The 21,998-nt window shown below is 45.0% G+C and overlaps 2 protein-coding genes across 4 annotated transcripts in view; one reads left to right on the top strand and one right to left on the bottom strand.

The window, feature by feature from the left end:
* BAK1 (BCL2 antagonist/killer 1) overlaps positions 1 to 7,374 on the bottom strand; it is a 40,187-nt gene extending 32,813 nt beyond the window's left edge. For 2 of the 3 annotated variants that reach the window (XR_014527560.1, XM_083509307.1), the window contains exon 1: positions 7,122 to 7,374. The gene's annotated coding sequence lies outside the window, so the exon portion shown is untranslated. The remainder of the gene's footprint in view (positions 1 to 7,121) is intronic. The other variant, XM_083509309.1, reaches the window with a different exon arrangement.
* Positions 7,375 to 10,597: 3,223 nt separating this feature from the next.
* Positions 10,598 to 21,487, top strand: LOC310709514 (uncharacterized protein). Its single transcript, XM_083509298.1, has 6 exons — positions 10,598 to 11,171; positions 12,614 to 12,726; positions 13,764 to 13,864; positions 17,535 to 17,644; positions 19,888 to 19,984; positions 21,163 to 21,487. Exons 1-6 carry the CDS (start codon positions 10,696 to 10,698, stop codon positions 21,172 to 21,174), a joined length of 909 nt encoding a protein of 302 aa, XP_083365424.1. The 5' UTR covers positions 10,598 to 10,695; the 3' UTR covers positions 21,175 to 21,487.
* The last annotated feature ends 511 nt before the right edge of the window (positions 21,488 to 21,998 follow it).

Genomic DNA, 21,998 nt, shown 5'->3' with positions numbered 1-21,998 from the left:
GGGCAAGAATCTCACCTCTTGCTCCAGCCCTGCCCATCACTGCTATGTGGCCCCTAGGAGGTTAGCCATGAGAGACTGCAGGACTAGGGAATAGGCCCTACTGAATTCAGCAAGCTTACTTCTGAGTGAGCTTGGTTTACCTAGAGCTACAAGCCTTGGTAACTGTACACAGAGGACATTTACATTCACAGAGTCTTGAAAGGGGTGCACAGCTTTCACCCGTTTAGCCCTGCCTTCACTTCCATTTCCTTTCTCTGTTATTTCACCCGCCTTGGATGAGCCGCTTGGGACAGAAAATTGTCTTCATACACCATACACACAGATGAAACAACGTCAATAAGGTCATGTCACAATATCCCAAAGACCACCTCCTTCCCTCTTGGGTGTTAAGATCAGCAGGACTCCTCTTGGCAGTTCCACCACCCTCAGAAGCTGAAAGAGGGCATTCTCTGTGGGAGCTCATAGGCTGTGGAATTCCTTCCCAAAAAGGTGCATCTAGCACAGAGGTAGGCAACTTAGGGCCCGGGGACCAGATGCGGCCCAATTGCCTTCTCAATCTGGCCTGCAGATGGTCCGGGAATCAGCGTGTTTTTACATGAATAGAATGTGTGCTTTTATTTAAAATGCATCTCTATTTGTGGGGCATAGGAATTTGTTCGTGTTTTTTTCCAAAATATAGTCCGGCCCACCACATGGTCTGAGGACGGTGGACTGGCCCATGGCTGAAAACGGTTGCTGACCCCTTCTAGCACCCTCACTATACAGCTTTGATGATATGCTAAAGATGTACCTCTTTGCCCTGGCCTTTGATACCCGAGATATGTATTTTGGGGAATAATCCTATTCCTGTGACTTGCTTCAACTGCTTTCAATACTGAATTTTAGATTGCTGCAATCTGCCCTGAAGCCTGCTGTTGAACACCAAGTAATACATTTAGTAATAATAATGTATTTCAATTACAGTGATATGTAGAGATACACATAGAAGAGAACATGAACCCTCTCACTGATTTTCATGGCCACTTCTGCTAGGTGCTCTTAAAAGGTAAAGGTCCAGTCATGGCCGACTCTGGGGTTGTGGCGCTCATCTCGCTTTATTGGCCGAGGGAGCCGGCGTACAGCTGGGTCATGTGGCCAGCATGACCAAGCCACTTCTGGTGAACCAGAGCAACGCACGGAAACGCCGTTTACCTTCCCGCCAGAGCAGTACCTATTTATCTACTTGCACTTTGACGTGCTTTCAAACTGCTAGGTTGGCAGGAGCAGGGACCGAGCAATGGGAGCTCATCCCCGTCGCAGGGATTCAAACCGCTGACCTTCTGATCGGCAAGTCCTAGGCTCTGTGGTTTAACCCACAGCGCCACCCGCGTCCCTGCTAGGTGCTCTTACCTTTGACTAAATTATGAAAAACCATTCACCACTAAAAAGAGGGCTGGGAAACTGTTAAAACATGCCAACTTCAGAGTTATGAAGAAACATTACACTGGCATCCTAGAAGGTGATGTAACAGTGGGCGCCTTCTGTGCCAATTTTTAAACACCTGCTGAAAACCTTTCTATTCCACCAGGCCTATGCAGGCAATTAAGACTACATCCCTCACAATCGTGTTTGTTTTTAATTTCTTTTTGTTTTTAACTTTTTAGGGCTTAGTTTTCTGTTTCTATATTGTTGTAAATGGCTGTGATATATTTTTATGATACATTGGCATATAAATATTTTCATAAATAAATCGATTAACTATTTCAGAACCTTGCAATAATCTGCCCACCCCAACCCAGTCCTGATAGCAAAATGCATTATTTCATTGTAACAGTTTCCAGTGAGGTAGACATGTCAGTCTGTTGTAGCAAACATAACAATGAGGCCTTGTTGCTTCATCAGATGCATAAAGTTGTTATCTTCAGTTGGCAGGTACTTGGGTATACAAAGAAGAAAGTAAACAGTGAGATCAAGTGGTAATGAAATGCAAAAAAAAAAAAAAAGAAAGCATGTGACAATTATATTAAAGCTTAAATGCAACTTACATGAAAGGCACACATCAAGGATTCATTGACCGCACTCATCTTCCAACTTGATATATGCTATAATGTCATCCCCACCCTTCGGCATTCTACATGGACAACTGGGCCAGTCTCTACACATAAGAGTACCCTGGCACAAATCTTACATTCAGCAAGAAGTAGAATACAATGGTACCTCGGTTTAAGAAGAGTCCTGTTTAAGAACGATGCGGTTTACAAACTCCGCAAAATCAGAAATAGTGTCCTGGTTTGAGAACTTTACCTTGGTCTAAAAAAGGAATCCCAACAGTAGAAGGGCACCAGCAGTGGTAGGCCTCATTAGGGAAAGCACGCCTCGGTTTAAGAACAGTTTCGGTTTAAGAACGGACTTTCAGAACAGATTAAGTTTGTAAACCAAGGCACCACTGTATTTCAACTGCTCAGGGCATTCTGCTGCTGCCCTGAAAAGTTGTTTTTAAACAAAGAGAGACTCCGGCATGAAACTGACTACAAGTTATCAAGAATTTCCATTCGATTATATTTTGCTTTAATAGGGACTGGGGCTTTCTGTCCCACTATGAATATCAATGATTGCATTATTACTGCTGATGTGAATTATCACTACTCTTATTTGACATACATTTACTCTGAAGTGGAATTGTCATAGATAGTACTGTTTGCATTTCATTGCCATTTGATCTCACTGTTTACATTCTTTTCACAACATCATCTAGCCCATGAAAGTTTTCGCCATAATACACTGTAGTACTGTGAGATCTTGTCTCTGTTTTATGCAAATACACGTGACTGAGATTCTTGCAAAATCAAAACAGAAACTTCAGAGATGAGGCCTATAATGGTTCAGTCCTATATACCGGTAGGTCTACTCAAAAGTGAACCCCATTGAGTTCCTGGGAAATTCCTTCCAATATTTCACTATAAATAACATTAACAAGGAAAACAAAAAACATCAGACGTGATCACTATCAAATGACAATACAGTGGTACCCCGGGTTAAGTACTTAATTTGTTCCAGAGGTCCATTCTTAACCTGAAACTGTTCTTAACCTGAGGTACCACTTTAGCTAATGGGGCCTCCTGCTGCCGCCACGCCGCCGGAGCACGATTTCTGTTCTCATCCTGAAGCAAAGTTCTTAACCCGAGGTACTATTTCTGGGTTAGCGGAGTCTGTAATCTGAAGCGTCTGTAACCTGAAGCGTATGTAACCTGAGGTACCACTGTATGTGTTATTTTTCCATCAAAAATGACTGGCTTGGCATCTATACACACTGTGAGAGATACATGCTGAAGTTTAGGGAACAAATGTAATTTACCAAAGTTCATTAAGGAACATTTGAGGAATGTCAATCCTCTCCATCCCACCAGTGCACTAACTCCTAGAGCAGTGTTTCCCAACCGGTGTGCCGCGGCACACTACTGTGCCGTGAGACACCGGCTGGTGTGCCGTGGGAGGGAGGCGGGCGAGTCGGGCGGCGAGAGGCGGCGGCGGCGAGGATCCGCGTCGAGCCGGGGGCGGCTCCGCGGTGGTGGTGCCGAGCGGCGGGGCAGCTCGCGCAAAAGGGAGGAGCGCGAGACAGCGGAGGAGGAGGAGGCCGGCATGTCCGGGCAGCAGCAGCAACAGCAGCAGCAGCAACTCCCGGCGACGGCTCCTCCTCCGCCCGCTATCGCCGCCACCACCACAACAGCCGCCGCCGCCTCAGCTGCCGCCGTCCCTCAGTCCCTCGCTCTGCTGCCTCCTCCCACCCCGGCAAGGGGAAGGGAAAAAACGTTCACTTTTGTGCGTCCCCCCCCCCGCGTGACGCTGCGCGCTGACGTCACGGGGCGGGGCTTTAATGGTGGTGTGCCGCGAGATTTTTTTCCGGTAAGCAGGTGTGCCGTTGCCCAAAAACGTTTGGGAAACACTGTCCTAGAGGACACCGCAGTTACCACATGGGAAGATTAAGATTGCATAAATACCATACATTTAAAACACATTACCCCACACAAGAATCCTGGGAAATGCAATTTACCCCTTCACAGACCCACAACATCCAGCACCTTTAATAAACTACAGTTCCCAGGATTCCTGGGGAGTGTGTGCATGCTTTAAATGGATGGTGTGTATGCAGCCTAAGGCATTGGTAAAGTCGTGTGTGGGTGGGTGTGGGTGTTATTTGCCACTATGCAATTACAATGTATCTATAAACATAAAAAACCCTTTAGAAAAATGCAAGCCTCATACAATTAAGAGTCATATAAAAGCACCCTTAAGGCACTATGTAAAAAATTGCATTTTTGTTTTGAACTAATATTATATTTTGAATATATATATAGCCCATTTCCCTATATCCCAACCTCTCTTGGAATTTCTGCTCATTTGAATAGTCAATTTCTTCTTTGGTTTTTCCAATAACTTCAATGTTCCCCCAATTCAAATAGGATTTCCCCCACTACCTTTTTCTGTACAGAACTTTATACCATAGTTTAAACCTTTACACCATAGTTAGTTAACACAGAATATTTATCTGACATTATCACTCAAAATGCCTACCAGAGCAGAACGCCCTTCTCAAGTGCAAATTGTGTGTTAAACTGGAAGAAGAAGGAGGAGGAGGAGGAGGAGGAGGTTATCATTTGTACCCCGCCCATGTGACTGGGTTGCCCCAGCCACTCTGGGAGGCTGTGTTTTGTTGTTCCTAAAAAATCCAGTAGCAGCTATGCACATTCAAAAGAAGTCACCTTGTTACCTTCTAGGCAGCAAGTACCACTGAAACCAAAAGGGCCAATTATAAACATTATTACCTATTGAACCACTTCATGAACTGTTCCGTAATCAGTGTTTTTTTTTCCTTTAAAAAATATTTAGGGGTACTCTCATTTTGACTCAAGAAAATCACCATTTTATAGTTCAAATCGGGGAAAATAAATACAGTAAATGGAAAAAAGTACAAAGATTCACAAAATGTTTAGGGGTATGCGTACCCCTGTGTCCCCCCCAGAAAAAAGCACTGTCCGTAATCAATATGCATAGGAGCCAGTTGCAGAAGGGGCTGAATGTGTAACTTTTTCAAGTTTATGGTCAAGGGAGTCAGCCATTTAAAACATGAAAAGAACAACCTTGGGGACCTCCCCCCCCCCAGTTTATTATTACATATCCACACAATAAAAGTGCCACTGTTAAGACAAGCGTTAGGGTCAGACTGAGCTGTGGGTCCTGCCCCACCAGCTGCAGATCAATTGGGGGGGCAGGGCGGCGAAACACAAGAGAAAGCTTAAACCACCTCACAATTCAAACTCTCCAGTTGTAGCTGTGGAGCAAGAGAAGCATTTGTTCCTCTTGCACGTTGACAGTGCTACACAAAGCATTCATGTAGCTGCCACGGAGGCACATTAATATAATGGCATTAGAAAAATGGGGAGGATGCACCCTCTCCTAGATCCTGCATCCTCAGGATCACACCCAGGCACTTAGTGGTTACAAGTGTCAGACCTGGAAGGCCAGGGGTCAAATCCCCACTTGATCATTACTCTGGAATAACTTGAGGTGCTGTGGTTTGCCAGCAGGGCCAGATTTAGGTTTGATGAGGCCCTATGCTACTGAAGGTAATGGGGCCCTTTATATGTTCAGCTGTCCTTTGTCAACTACAAATTGTCACTGGTTTTTGTGTTGAATATATGCTATATCGTAATTTATGGATCTAATAGGTATCTAAAGTAAGGTTACCAGACGTCCCCATTTCCCGGGGACAGTCCCTGGATTTACAAATAAGTACCCTGACAAAAAAAGGGATGCGGGTGGCGCTGTGGGTTAAACCCCAGAGCCTAGGACTTGCCGATCAGAAAGTCAGCGGTTTGAATTCCCACGACGGGGTGAGCTCCCGTTGCTCGGTCCCTGCTCCTGCCAACCTAGCAGTTTGAAAGCACGTCAAAGTGCAAGTAGATAAATAGGTACCGCTCTGGCGGGAAGGTAAACGGCGTTTCCGTGCGCTGCTCTGGTTTGCCAAAAGTGGCTTAGTCATGCTGGCCACATGACCTGGAAGCTGTACGCTGGCTCCCTCGGCCAATAAAGCGAGATGAGTGCTGCAACCCCAGAGTCGGTCACGACTGGACCTAAAGGTCAGGGGTCCCTTTACCTTTACCTTACCCTGACAAAATCCTATCATTCCTACTGAAGTTGAAAAGTGTCCCCGGATTCATTGGAAAAAAATCTGGTAATCTTAATCTAAAGCCATTTGAACATCACAAAATATGTATTTTATCAAAGTAATTGTTGAACTGAAATACAATTAAGAAGTATATTAATAGTGAAATAATTATGAAGCTCTTAACTTAAAATGATTGGGGGGCCCCTTACTTACATCACAGGAGCCTACACAACACGAAACACTGTTGCTGTATGTAGGTTTTATTTTATTTGTTTTTTATCTTATAAAATGTACATCCAGTTTTTTTCCCCCCTTTAAATTTTTGTGGGGCCGTAAGCTACAGCTTGTTTAACTGCAAATAGTACTAGTAATAATGATAGCTCACATGCATGCGGTGGATGAACACCCACACACACACCCGCGCGCGCGAGAGAGAGATCGTATTCCGGATGTTTAAACCTTGCCAGATCTCAAGTAGCCGCGTCTAGGGGAAAGGGGGGGGGGGGAAGCCAGGCGGAGAAGTCAGCTCCATTTCCCTGCAGTTGCAGCAGCAGCTCCCCGAGGCGCTGCTGACTCCGCATTTTTCGCTCAGCTCCATGCGCGCACGCGCGCCCCGCTAGCCGGCCGCAGCCGAGACCGCCGGTCGACTCTTCGCGTTGGCGTGGCGCGCCCAGCAGTGCGACTCCCGAGAAGCGACCTGGCCCGGGAGCGCGGCCCCTGGCCTTTCCCCTCGCGGCCCCTCTCCACCGCCAAGCCAGGGGACACGGCGGCGGCCTCGTCCCTCGCTCTCCCGCCTCTCGGGGACCTTTGGAGAATTATGTCCTTCCGCTGGGCTGAGGCGCGGCGAATAAACGCCTCCGGCTCCGAGGAGGACCAGGCGCCCAGCGCCAGCAGCACCCGCCGGACCCTTTTGCCGCCCCGTCCATCCTGCAGCCCCCGATATGTCCCCCGCCGCCCCGGACTTGCTTCCACTCACCCGCCTTCCCGCCGCGCCCCTTCCCTCCGGCGAGCTGTTCCTGGGGTTGCGCGGCGAGCTCGGGATGCGGCGCCGCTGCTAGCGCATCCTTCTCTGGCCGCCTTCCTGCTGCTTCTCGGCCGCTTCCTCCGCTGCGAGGAGGGGCGAGGCGAGAGGAGAGAAGGCGAAAGGAAGGCGGCAGGCAGCTGGCAAAGCGGCCGATACGCAGCTCCCTCTAGGGTTGCATCCTGGTAGCCGCGAGATATAATATGTACTGTACAGTATTATTAAAAGAGAGAGACAGAGGTAGAAAGGTCCGGAAAGAGTTTATTCCCACCCACCCCCTCCGCCAGATTTCCTGCAAAACCACCTCTGCGAAAGTTGATGTGAAATATTTGTTATAGGTGCGTCAGATGTTACTCAACAGGAGTTGCAATGCGATCTGACACAGGATTCCAACATTTGGTACTTGACATCCTCATCCTCATCATGCCGTTTAGCATTCATTCATTCATTTCATTTATAGTCCACTTTTCCTTCAAAAAGGGATGCGGGTGGCGCTGTGGGTTAAACCACAGAACCTATGACTTGCCGATCAGAAGGTCGGCGGTTCGAATCCCTGTGACGGGGTGAGCTCCCGTTGCTCGGTCCCTGCTCCTGCCAACCTAGCAGTTCGAAAGCATGTCAATGTGCAAGTAGATAAATAGGTAGCACTCCGGCGGGAAGGTAAACAGTGTTTCCGTGCGCTGCTCTGGTTTGCCAGAAGTGGCTTAGTCATGCTGGCCACATGACCTGGAAGCTGCATGCCGGCTCCCTCGGCCAATAAAGCGGGATGAGCGCCGCAACCCCAGAGTCGGCCATGACTGGACCTAATGGTCAGGGGTCCTTTTACCTTTCCTTCAAAGAGCTGAAGCTTGCACACGTGAGTCTCCCCCTCCTCACAACAAGCTTGTGAGGTAGGTTAGGCTAAGAGGGAGTGACTGGTCCAAGGTCACCCAGTGAGCTAAATGGATGCCCTGTGATTTGGACCCTATGCACACTCACCACCTGAAACCCCTAAAACAGCAATTTAACATGAATTTTACTACCTCATGAGACCACTGACCGATAAAACGAAAGCAATAATCAATGTACAGTGGTACCTCAGGTTACATACTGTCAGGGGTTCAGGAGCAGAGGCACAGGAAAGGGAGGAAACAGAGAGCGAGGGGGAGGAATCCGAAGGAAATATGAGCGATGACAGCGGCCCGAGATCTCTGAGTCTTTCCAGTGAATCGGAAGATTCACAGAAAGGGGCGCCAGTGGTCAGAGCAAGGGGGCGCCTAGGGGGACACCCCAGGAAGAAGGGACCAGAGGGGACTCAGAGAGCAGCAGTTGGAAATCGGGACCAGCTTCCCCACCAGAGCGCAGTAGGGGGGAGGGGTCCCAGGTATTGGGATCAGGCGGCTCGCGGCAAGCGGGAGGGCATGAGTCAGGATTGGCCACACCTCCATCGGGGAGCGAGGAAACGGTCAAGAGGAAGGTTGAAGGCTGGGCGCGCGCGCCAAGTTCAAATGCACAGGAAGGCGGCACAGTAAGCAGCCCGGATAGGGAGCCAGGTCCTAAAGCCCGCCGCAAGGAGGGAGAAGAGTCCGGGGGGGGGGTCAGCGTCAGAAGAGTCCAGGAAGGAAGAGACCACGGGGGGCAGAGGGACCCAGAGGAGGAAGGAAAGACGGAAGAGGTGGAGTAAGGCTAGAGTATTAAGTTGGTGTACAGGAGGCGGAGACTCAGACGGAGCTTCGCCGGTCTAGCTTCTAAGACGTAGAGCTGCGCGCTGCGGCTTGGAAATGGAAACTGTAACTCAATAAAGACTTTTGTACATTACTGCCGGCTAGCGTGGTCCTCTGTGAGCTGGGACCTGGAAGCAGCTCTGACACATACGCTTCAGGTTACAGACTCTGCTAACCCAGAAATATTACCTTGGGTTAAGAACTTTGCTTCAGGATAGGAACAGAAATCGTGTTCTGGTGGCGTGGCGGCAGCAGGAGGCCCCATTAGCTAAAGTGGTGCTTCAGGTTAAGAACAGTTTCAGGTTAAGAACGGACCTCCAGAACGAATTAAGTATGTAACCAGAGGTACCACTGCACTGTACCATAAAATAAAACAGTATTGTAGATCAGGCATGTTCAACTTCAAGTAGGCTGTTTCCCCCGAGGGGGCAGTGATAGGGGCAGGGTGGGCGGGTGCACAGTTCTCTTTCCTCCCCCCCCAAGCCAGACCTTTCTCTCCGCCCCCCCCCAAAGCAGCTCTCTCTCTCCTCAAACCAGCTAGGCTGCGGAGCTCTTCTCAGAACACTGCAATTACAATGGGGGGATGCAAATTAGCAGCACAACAGTAAAAATGGAAGCTCAGGACACAAAACGGAACATGTTCGACTTCCGAGGCAAAGTTCACAAACCGGAACACCTACTTGCGGGTTTGCAGCGTTTAAATTCCATGTTGTTTGTGAACTAAGCTGTTCAAAAAATGAGGTACCACTGTATAGTTGAATCTAAAAAGCCCGGGACACAAATTTTCACAGCCCTCTAGCAGCTATGATGGCTAATTTAACAGTAGTAATGTATTTAGCATAGCATTAACTCTGGAAGTGTATACTCAGTTCTGACCAAACTAAGCCTCCTAGAGCAAAATATACAGGTTAAAAAGAACTGCCATTTTTCATCTGCAGGGTGTAAGCAGAAGGTCCTGGGTTCAATCCCTGACATTTCCTAGTAGGTTTGGGAGACACTCCTCTCTGAAATTCTGGAGAACTGCTGTCAGTCAGTGTAGACAATACTGATCCAGGTGGACCAAGAGTCTGACTTGTTATAGGGCAGTTTTCTATGTTCTAATGCACGTTTTCCAGAAAACACAATTATAAATTATTCCTGTCCTAGTTGAAAGTGTGAGTCGTGTTACTGTTTTGCATAGGAGACAAAATATTTTGTACCCAGCACTGTTTGGTCTTGGCTACAAAATGAAATTCTGTTTTAACCATGTTTGAATGCTGGAAATGGATCGAAGCACATTGATCTTTGCAAAACACGCACATGCTCAGCATAATTTAACATGCATAGCATCTGTACTTGCAGTTAGCGCGAGCCACTGCCAGTAAGAACGGACACTATTAGGCTAGATGGACAAATAGCCTCATCTGGTATAAGGCAGGTTCCTCTGTTTCAATTGAACCACCTTTCCCTGATTGTAGCATTGTTCAAATGTTACTGGTTTGCTCTGAGAGTTATAACTTGGGCCCAGTGCCCTGAGACTTTTTACAGATAATAAAAATGTTTGGAGCTGTAGACCTGCACAGTTATCCCCAGAGAGCTCTTATTCCATTCCTGGCCATCTGTTAATTTGTTGTTGTTAGCTGAGCCAGGAGAGCAAAAGGTGAACTCTGGATTGCAAAACCACTGGGTGATCTCTCTTGTGGCTCCGCCCCTTCCAAGAATTCTAGAATCCTCAGAAGATTCTGAGCAGTTGGCTTTTCAATTTGAAGCTCTGATTCCAATCTGTTGAGACGAGCAGCCACCTTTGGGTGCCAGAGCAGAGTTAGCCTGCAGAAGACCAAAAACCGATGGATACTCTCACAGCTTCCTCTGTTTCCAGCAGGCCCTGGGTGCTCCAGTTCTTCAGAAACCTCTTTGGGAGCGGCAGGCATGTCACACAAGAGGGGCAGAGACCCAAGGCAAAAGACGAAGATAATGCCAAGAGTGAACTCCTGGACTCTCCTCTGCCCGAAAATGGGCTTGAAGCAACCTTGCCAGGCCAAGAGCCTGATGCCACCAAGACTTCTCCCAGTGAGATCTGTGGGGGGTTGATGGGCAGCTGCCCTGAAGAGCTATCGTTGCTGAAGGAATTAAGTCTGGGAGACACTACCCCTACGAATGAGAACAAACTGCCTGCTTCATTTCACTCGGCTAGGATGGAGATGGGAGACTCAGATGGCTTTGCTAACCCCATGATAAGTGGCTTGGCCAAGGACCCATGTGAGAAAGTTCCTGTCACGGGAGAGAAGGAAGAAGAATCTGATGACAGGGAGACGGTGGGAAAGTGAGTGTCACCAACGCTGAGGCCAAGTCTCAGCACACAGAACAGTGTTTAAAACTTTCAGGGTGGTATTCAGCTAAGTTTTTCTTGGAGTAGACCCATTGAAATTAATGAACATGACTAAAATCCTCTTCGAGTAAAACTCAGTTATTTCTAATAGGATTTAACATCCGTTCAGATTGCTTCCCATACAGGAATGTGTGAAAATATATGGGCAAATATTGCAAAGCCCTTCACAAAAACCACTTGGGTTAATTGGCTTCTGGCTGTATTACATGGGTACTAATTAGGAATGGAATTGCTCATTGACTGTTCCGTCTGTTCTTGGCTTCAAAAGGCCGAACACTTAATTTTGTGCTAAACTTTCCATGAGGTTGATTATCACACACTGAGTTGAGATACGTGGGGCTTTGCCTTGCTAACTGAAGTTCACTGTATGAGATGTTAACCATAAAAATGCATGTGAAAGGAAGGGTTACAACAGTTGGCAGCCAACCAGAATTTCACAAGCCTGACTTGTTATCATTTAGACTGGCTGCCAACAGCAGAGGATGCAAAGTCAGAAAAAATGCAGCAGAGCTTGATTTAGCACATCTGTGTGTCTGCAGGCACAATAATATGAATCCATGTGAACTCTGTTGTTAGATGGAGATCTGCTTTTGCTGCCTTGCAGATGAACTCAATACTCTTCCCCTCAGCTGAGCGATTGTCTGCTACCTTCTTCCAGGTTGTTCAAATCCTATGGAGACAGGCTGAAAGTAAGGCCTTTGGACAGAAAAAGGAACATCTCTGTTACAAAAAAACAAACCACTTTGCACATGCTCCACCTCCAACACATTTTACTCTGAAGTTGTTTTTCGAGGGGAAAGCCCTTTCATCATCTTAAGAGGAAAATGGAGATCTGGACATGCTCAGAAGCGCTTGGCTGGAGGTTTCTGGATTTTTGAGAACAAAATTTGCAATCCTAGAGTTGCACTTAAAACCTCCCATCTGTGTATAATGAATAATCATTAACGGTTAATAATTCAATTTTAAGTAGAGGTATTTGCATAAGCAGTGCTGCCATGAATAATTCTTAATGTAAGATTTCCATGTGAAGAGGTTTCCATAATCTGTTATTACGAACCACAGATTATCATGGAGACTAACTACCTGGGTCTTTTAGATACAGACTGAAGGCTTTGTTCATGCAGTCAACTAAAGGGCTTGACTTAGAGACAGGCCTCATCCCAGGAAATTCTCTCTTAAAATTTTAATCCCCTCAACATCATTGCTTTTATTCACTACAGTAAATCCACCTGTCTGTGGCAATGTAGCAATTATCATTGCTGATAAAGATGTGGCGTTTGGGTGTAGATATTAGGGTGGGAAGAAAAAAAATGATGAATGAAGCATCGATGTGGATGTCCCCTTCTTCTATGCAATAATTGTGTGTTTGACTTTAGGGATGAATTTCCCCAGGTCCTATGTGCAGATGATGGAGTTGCCATGTCTGCTGGATCCATGACTGATGTTAAAGGCTGTAGCGCTGAAGAGGAAAGAGAGCATCTACTGAAAGGTGAGGGCTGGAAGAAGATTCCCACTCACCCATATGGCAGCTGCTGTCCAACAGTACCTTTACCCCACCCCCCAGCTGTCATGACTTGATTGTTTTCATACTATTCAATACCAGATGTCTGAGGTTTGAGACATGTATTTCAAGCAAGCAGGAGGCAAACCTTACAATCAGGAACACCCAGTATTATGTCAGAGGGCCCATTAAAGATGGGTAAGAACTACAGCTGCAGTTCTTATTAGGTGATTCCATTGAATTATATTGCGCAGAGGCTGTATTCACACCAGTAGATGCTGGTCCAGTGGGTCAAACATTGCAGGTGTCCAGATAGCTCTGAGAGAGAAGATTTCACTGACAAAGGTTGAGAGCAGGCTGAAGCCTTTTATGCAGGCATAGGCAAACTCGGCCCTCCAGATGTTTTAGGACTACGACTCCCATGAACCCCAGCTAACAGGACCAGTGGTCAGGGATGATGGGAAGTGTAGTCCCAAAATATCTGGCGGGCCGAGTTTGCCTATGCCTGGTTTTATGTTTCCAGACTACCTCCTCCAGGCTCTCCTCACTTGTGGGGAAATTCAATCAATCAATCATTCTATATGTATGCCGCCTTTCCTAAGTTAAAACAATGCCCAAGGTGGCTTACAACATATCAAAAGTTAAATAACTACAAGCATAACAAAACCCCACCCCAGTGTAATGTATCTTATCTTACACCACTGATCTGGAGAGGTACTATGGGAGGCATTTGTTTTCTCAGACTCAGGGGAAGGTGGCTGTGAGGATTTGGGCCCTGACCCTACAGGCTTTAGTAGACTAAGAGATTCTTCTGGAGACTCCGGTCTCACAGCCTCAAGCATAGTGGTCTCCTGATCTGCAGCAGCCAGTTCAGAGCCCTGCTTCTTGACCCGATTCCTTAGCTGGTGCCTGTGCAGCCTCAAGCCCTGTGGCTGAATTGCTGCTGGATTTAGAGGGCATTACAACCCACCCTGGTTATATGGAGAGACTTCATGAGTTGGTGATGTGGCTTTCCTTTTAAACAGAAGATGTACAAGAAGGGGAACCTCCAAAAGCAGACCTCTCTCCATGGAACAGACTCCTCAATATGTACAAGCAGCGCCGGTGGCTTCCTGCTTCTAAAGGGGTAAATATGCAACAGGGAGTTGTTTTGGGGTTTTTCCCCTCCCTCTCTGAAAGTGGCATTTTTATATCGTAAGCAAGGATAAATATGTGATTTCCATCAGAAGAGCAAAATTGCATTGTGAGCTGGCCTCTAAAATCCCCTCTAGAAAGCAATGTGAATTTGCTTTGCTTAAAAATCAAAAGATAGGTGGGATTTGAGAGTATCTATGCTAGCTGCCAGTGCCACATATTTATTTTTATTATTTGTTTAAATATAACACCCCACCTTTTCATCTATCAGCCCACAAGCTAGCTCACAATAGCTATTATCATCCGGTGAAAATGTTAAGAATGAAAAAGGAACAACACAGCAGTAGGAATCAGTAGATCTAGTAGCAATCAAGACAATAATCAGCAAAATGGCAAGCAACAATACTTGACTTGCAAATGGAAAATATCAAGGATATATCTTGATATTACAAGTGGTAGCTCCTCCATCAAGAAACTGTCCAGACAGGGACAGTTGTCATGCCTGTGATCTTGTGGTGCTCAATAAATGTCAAATTATAACAGCAGACATCTTAGAGATACTTAAGAAACCCTTGAAATAGGGTATGGCAAAATAATTCAGGGCCAGCAGTCAGCAATAGCCCACTTCATCAGCTGCATTAAGTGCTATTATTTGTTGGCACATATATACCCGGGTGTGGGGGGATGACAACTGATTAGCAGTGGAATAAAAGACCATGAAATGCAAGAGATGTACAGCATGTGACATTTCTATGCAGAGTTCAAATGTATGGATGTAATCCGAGCGACCTCATTTTAGCAGTGCTAATTTAACACCCATATTGGAAGGGAGACCTTGAGTCAGACTGAGTCCTAAACAAATGCAATCAAATACACTGATTAGCTCCGCATTAATTTAAATTCTAGTTTCACACTGGAGACACACTGGAGAAATTCTAGTTTCACACTGGAGTTGTTGTTGTTGACATATCAGCAGCTGAGTGTCCTAAAACTAAGATAGAGACTTAACACCAGCATCTGACTTCCTTGGGTAGCTGCGTGCTTAAGTCTGTCTTCCTTAGGCCCCCTCAAGAGCATTGCTCTGGTAACTGCAATTTGGTTGCCATCAGTGGTGGGTTTAGGAGCACAACTGGTTTGCCCACACTGGGCACTGAACTGAGAGGGCACTGGAGGCGGCACCACAATCATGACTTAGAACAGAAGGTGAGAGGCAATGAGGTGCATGTGCCAAATTTTGGTGTTGCAGTGGGCGGCACTGAAATTTGAAAGCCCAAAGTCTGTCACTGGTGACATCCCTTATATTACTTTTCCCACAATGCCCTGGACATGTTTCAGTCCAAGCAAGCAAAAATCAAGAGTGGAAACTATTTCTCATTGCTACCATCACCATGCTTAGAAAATCTGTTCTGTCAGTTTCTGCCTGTGAGTCAGCTGTTACATGCCAGCATCACATGACAATAAACCTAAACAGCACTTTTAAACATTCAAATAGCTTTGTATACATTATCTCAGTAAGCTTACAATAATGCTGAAAAGTAGGGCAACCTTTATGCCCTCATATTGTGGGTGTGGAGGGCAAGATCTGAAAGACAGTAGCATGCCTAAGGCCACCTCAGAGCTGAGGTGAAGACGGGGGATTTCCCAACTGCCTGTTTTCTCAACCACTGTACCAACACAACGCCTCTGCCCATAAAAACAGCAAGTAGCTCCAGCCAAAGCAATGGCTTTTGCACATGTTTCTCTTTCAATCCTTACCACACAGATAAGCAAGCGCTTGTGCAAAGGGCTTAATCATGCCTATTTTTAGTAACATGTTTTGCAGCCACATGGAAATGGCTTCATAAGCATCTTTTTGCACCATATACATTGCCCTCAACACCGTTAGTGCCTAATGATTGGGAGTGCTTACATAGCTGGGTATTGCAGCAGAATTACAGTAGGTAGTAGTCAGTTACCATAATTAGTCGTAATTTTAGCTCTTCTGCTGCTTGGCGCATTGGCTTTCCAACCAGAGGGAAAGGGGAAGTTTCATATAACAGCCCACAAGACTTAGCACAAGCCTAACCAGGTCTACTCAGAGGAACTGGGCATGGAGGAAAGGGTTAATTTCCTTCATGGGCACAAATCACCTTGTGTATGAGATAAGCAAGCAGGGGCAAGGTCAGCAAAGCTGGTTGTTATGGCTGTGACCCAGTGCTGTCTATATAAGTGAGCAAGGCACGTCAGCTCATTAGTCAGTCAGTGAGCCTTTCTGTGAGTTGGAGTCTGTGTTATGTCTTAAAGCTGGAGCAACAGAGATACTTTGTCCTTATCTGTATCTGTATCTGTTTCTGTATCTGTACAGTGGTACCTCAGGTTAAGAATTTACCGTAATTCGTTCTGGAGGTCTGTTCTTAACCTGAAACTGTTCTTAACCTGAAGCACCACTTTAGCTAATGGGGCCTCCTGCTGCAGTTGCGTCACCACTGCGCGGTTTCTGTTCTCACCCTGAAGCAAAGTTCACTGTATCTGTATCTCTGTATCGCCACCAAGGACTGTATTACTGAAGTCTAATCTTCTACAGCAGTAAACTATTTTTGCATCTTAACATAGCCCTGTGGGGTGATGGAACTGAGGACAACTTCCAGTACATGGGTATCTCGCCTCAGATTCCCACCACAAACCTGGCCTTCTGGTAGTGAAGTTGTTGAAACTTACTGGAAGTGGGAGGGGCAAGGTGAAGGGGGGGGCTGTGTTATGCCAGCACATTGGTGGAGCCAATCTGGTACTCCCACCAGTGCACCCACACAGGGTGTCTGTCTGCTCTTTTTATCCTGTTTTATATTTTCCGGCTGTTTACTTCCCCCTCCCCTTCTGGGTTGAACACATGTAGGATATATTGGTGGCCATTCTTCTGGCAGAGCAGTGGCACATCTTCTTCCTTAGCATACAGTGGTACCTTAGGTTACAGATACTTCAGGTTACAGACGCTTCAGGTTACAGACTCCGCTAACCCAGAAATAGTACCTTGGGTTAAGAACTTTGCTTTAAGAAAAGAACAGAAATCGTGCGGCAGCGGGAGGCCCCATTAGCTAAAGTGGTACCTCAGGTTAAGAACAGTTTCAGGTTGAGAACGGACCTCCAGATTAAGTTCTTAACCTGAGGTACCATTGTAATAGGTGCATAGGGTTGCTGTGTTAGGCTGCAATCCTAAACATACATGCTAAACATACATACTAAACACAGTGGTCTTCCGCAGAAACGTGCAGAACAGTCCTAAAGCATGTTTATTCAGAAATAATTCTCACCAATTTCGATGGAGCTTCTTCCCACAAGAAGGATTTCCTTCTTATGCAGGCATGTCTTTCTGTCAGATGCTTGTTTCTTTCCGTTTTAATCTTGCAAGTTTTTGGTCATTTCATTTTTGCAACACTCCATGACTAATATCAATAAAATTGAACTGCACTCATGCAGTCCCAATAGAATCAGATTTCAAACATCCATAATTGTTCAAAATCAAAATTACATTCTTGGTCCACTTGTGAAATAATATAATACAGGTATTTATGCAATTTCAGAAACCTTTCTATAATTGGATATTAAAACTAAATTCCATTTCATCTGGCCACATCTTCTGAATATGTTTTTTTTAAAAAATATATATATATATGCACCATCTTCAGGATATTCCAGTACAACCAGTTGTTGAAGATGATCTAATGGTATATGGAATTGCAACACCCAGACCTCATGTCACCCTATCAAATTCCTCTGCAGTTTGCAGTGCTTGTGGGTAAGTTTTCTGTGGTGCTCTTCATCCCCCAAATTCTGAAACATTGAGTGGTCAGACTCATTGAGTGGTCAGACATTGATGGTCCCCAAATACCAAAATTTGTGCAATGTGATGTTGAAATGTAGAATGTAACAAATGAGAATGAGCAACAAAAGATTGTGGGGTGCCTCTGGCCCCTAAGCAGAGGTTCCAGCTAGGACAATGATGGACCACCAGATTTGTATTCTAAAGAGGGTTCTTCAGCTCTTCACTAAGCCAACTGGAGTTGATAAATGAAAATGAATTGTCAGGTGGAGTGCTGGGAACAACTTTGGATAGTACCACATGTGACCACTAGATGTCACTGTCCAATTTAGAACAAATTAACCGGGCTAAAGTGTGTACTGTATCCAATAGTGGCTGTAAAGGCATTAAAATGCATTACAGTACTTGGATTAAAAGAAAACACCCTGGTTTAAGGGGCAATAATTTGGAATGGAGAATTTATAGTGAGTCACCCTGATACAGAGTCCTTAATTTATGGAGTATTTAAAAATACTTTCTCTTTCTTAATCTGCTGTAAGGATTATAATTAGATATATACGATTGTACATTTTAAATCTGCAATTTGTTGGTGTTGAATATATAAGTGTAAATGTGTATGAACGTGAAAGAAATCTTAGTAAAAACCAACCGTGGTGGTGGCAAATCTTTTTGACAAATATGCCATAGGTGAAGTCCAAAGTCTTAGAGAGTGCCACCCTAGTATGTACACATTCCATATTCCTCATCCTGTGCCTTTGTGTGAGTCTGCTGAGCTGGGGAACAGGGAGCAGTTGGCTGTGCAGCAGGGGGCAGGGAGGAAAAATGTGGCTCATAATTAATATGCTATAGCCCTAAGCCTCTCTTATTTGTGCTGCCTATAACACTTGTGCCAAAGGCTGGCTAGCCATGATATATTATAGAACTACAGAAAAAGTGAAGGACTTAATAGGACATCCTCAGGCCTTCCTAAATTTATTTTCTTACACAGAATATGCACAGTTACTGCTGAGGATCCAGTTGACCTATTCAAAAGCACTGCTGTGGGAATTCAGCTCCCCCCCCCAATAATATAAATTAAAACTATCCCACGTGTATTGAAATTAAAGGCATCACCACTCTCCTCTTACCCATAGCAATGACTTACCATTTTGTAAATCTTTAAAAACTATTTCCTTTTAAGTATAACATTGATCTACACCAACAGTAGCATTCATAAATGCTCTGTTTCTGTTAAAAAGCAAACAGATGATCCTCTCACAAACTTGGGGTCCACCTTTTGTGCAATTAAAAAAATACGGTTGGATCACTGTGATCGTTGGATAAATAGTGGTACAGAACTTTAAGAACAGGAACAACAACTGATTACTGATCACCCGGATAAACTTTAATCTGCCTTTAATTGGCCTCTAGAAGTGCTACAGATGTGATGAACAGATGATTACCTTGAACTCTCATTACATCTCTGTTTTAATGAGCATTGAAGTACCTACTGATAAGGTACTGTGCTGGATCCTTTTGAGGGCAATTCATAATAGTATAACAGTTGTCCTTTAGAGAGCAGTGCAGTAAATTAATTTGAAAGCTGCACATGAAGTTTAATCTGTTATAAACTTCTTGTTGTTTTTAAAATAAAGCCAGTGATAGTTGGAGCCCTGAGACTGACTTTTGCTTGGTATACTTTGTAGAAGCTATTTTATTTATAGCATTCAGATTTTAGAGAAAGGAATGAGAATGGCTATTCAGATTCTGACATTGACCCAAGCTATGACCTTAGGGCAGTCAAATTTGTTTATTTAAATAAGAGCATTTATAAACAACTTAATATTTTTTTTTTAAATCCCTGAGTGGTATACAACATAAAAACAATAAACAATATCATGAAAACAAAAACACAACACAAACCCAATAAAACAGATATACAAAATGTGTAAAAGCAGGAATTTTGGAGATTCTACAAATAGAAACAGGATCCAATCTTAAGGGTCCAGGAAAACCTAGGCAGGAAGATGTCTTTATGAGACATTTAAAGCAACTGATGGTTGCAATATCAATTTTGGGGTCACTGCCATTGGCTATTCTGTAGCTTGTAGAATTTCCCCAGCTCTCTCTACTTAAGACCTAACTGGTAAAATGAGAACAGTCAAGATTTTACTAGGTTCCATCAGTGCTAGCAATGCTTCTAATCTAACTTTGTCTCTCCCTGCTCCAATGCAATCTAGGCTTCCTGAGAATGAAGATGGAGAAGGGGCTGGTGACTGTGAGACAGCACTCAGAGGTCCAGGAAGAAATGATGCTGGAAGTCTGGAGCAGCCTAAGGTGTTGTAGATGCTAATATAGTCTGGGAGGGAATGGAGGCTCATAGCACTTTCCAACATTTCTAACTTTTTGTCTTTAAAGTGCTATAGGATTGTCTTTTTTGCTGAACCAGCAAAAGAGAGGGCTCCCCTCTTCTAGTTCTCTAGTGAGAATGACAGGATCATGGTACTCACAGGCGAACCAGGAATCACCTCCATTTCCCTCCTGACAGAGGCTCTGAGCTTTTAACTGCTACATGATGGGCAGAAATTCAACAGCTGCGGCTTCTGAGCACTACTTCATTGCCATGCCATCAAGGATGGCACCTGTTGAATTTCTGCATGCGATACATCTGTTGCAGACAAATAACCTTTATCGGGGAGGGGGAAAGTCCACAACCCCAACCTCATCAACTGTAACTGTGAATGTAGACAACAACTTTACTTGCAGATGGTAAATTGAATCTCTGAAAGGGTCATGCCTTGATCTTCATGGATGCTGAATTCACTGGGGTTTTCTTTCAATCAGCAGTCAGGACAATGGACTGAGCTCCTTGAGTTTTTTCTTGGCTATTAATTAATGGAGCATCATCTTACATGTCTGCATTAGCAGGGAGAAGAGGGTAGGGTAAGATAAAGGACCAGTGTGGAGCAGTGGCTAGTGTGTAAAAAACCCAAGTTTAAATTACTGCTAGGCTATAAAACTGTCTGGGTGAACATGGACTGGCATTAGCACATGGCATCTTCAGGCATCTGGCCAGCTACTGATGCCCACCCTCTTTTTGTCTGGTGCTCTGCTCAACACCAGGTGACTGGGATTGAGAGCCACCATTTAAATTTCCCACAATGCCCCACAACAACTGGGTATATTTTGGAAATCAAAATGGCAGCTTCCAACCGCACAGCACTGATTGAAGCTGTTACTGCTATCCACCATGGCTGTTGTTTCCAGAGCTCACCAACATTGAAGGAGACCTACCACTGACAGAGGAAGGGACCACCAAGGAGCCCTTTACCAAGGGGTCTTTCAAGCTTAGAGCTGGCTCTGCTTTTGATAAGTATTCTCAAATATTCTTCAGGATGACTGTGAGCTCACAAGGAGAACGTAGGATTCAAATGTAGGATATCAGTGACAATGGAACTTCAGAGTGATCACTGGTATGCCTTTGTAACATTTTTCTTTCTTTCCACCCTTGTTAGAATGTGAACTGAGGAAACACTGTCAGAGTCGCTTTGAGTCTGCCAACTTCACCCTTCTTCACTTTGCTTGCTGGGAGGAAGAAGGTCTACTAAGGATTGTTATTTGTAACCCACCAGGACTGTTTAAAATCTCTTCCTTCCTTCCTTCCTTCCTTCCTTCCTTCCTTCCTTCCTTCCTTCCTTCCTTCCTTCCTTCCTTCCTTTTGTATAGCTGTTGCCCACTTTCCCCTGTGCTCCCCTTACAAATCCACCAGATGTGTTCGTAGTATATATTTCAGATTGATAAACTGCTCTTCCACCTCATTAAAGTTTTCCTGTGAATTCATATCTTTTTTGTGTGCTTTTAATGTCACACATGACAAAGCAAGACATCTCTTGAGGCTTCATGAAACACAGAAGGCTCATTCAGACTTCTGCTTGTCTCGCCACTTTCCCCTTGGAAAACCCAATACTAACTGCTGAATCAGAACAAATGTCAATCGGGTTGTCCGTGGACTGATGTTTACTCTGATACAGTGTTAAAGAGCTGGTTTTCCCAGGGAAATCAGTGGGGCAAACAGAAAACCACTTGGATCTGTGCTTTCTAGGCACAGGACAAGCTGAAGGGTGAACTATGTATGGGAAATCAACATAGATATTGACCTCAATATCCAACAAAATCTGAGTTTTTAGACCTATGCATTCTCTTGCTCACTGTTTCTTCGAGGTGTAAAACATCAAATGCCATAAGCCGTTGTTGACTATCAGTGATAGATGCTGACAAACATAAAGCATTCAAATAAATGATTGGATACAAATATTAAGATCAAATATTGGAATATATAAAATACTGATGC

The sequence above is a fragment of the Podarcis liolepis genome (assembly GCF_965112155.1).
Source record: "Podarcis liolepis genome assembly, chromosome: 6".
Lineage (NCBI taxonomy): Eukaryota > Metazoa > Chordata > Lepidosauria > Squamata > Lacertidae > Podarcis > Podarcis liolepis.
Note: the sequence above shows the minus strand (reverse complement) of the source record. Positions and strands in the feature narration are given on the sequence as shown.

What these genes read in the sequence shown, in the direction of transcription:
- LOC310709514 (XM_083509298.1), top strand. Translation starts at nt 10,696, where the DNA reads ATGGATACTCTCACAGCTTCCTCTGTTTCCAGCAGGCCCTGGGTGCTC. An exon ending in GACAGGGAGACGGTGGGAAA is followed by an intron (nt 11,172 to 12,613) that starts GTGAGTGTCACC and finishes GTTTGACTTTAG; the next exon opens with GGATGAATTTCCCCAGGTCC. An exon ending in AAGAGAGCATCTACTGAAAG is followed by an intron (nt 12,727 to 13,763) that starts GTGAGGGCTGGA and finishes CCTTTTAAACAG; the next exon opens with AAGATGTACAAGAAGGGGAA.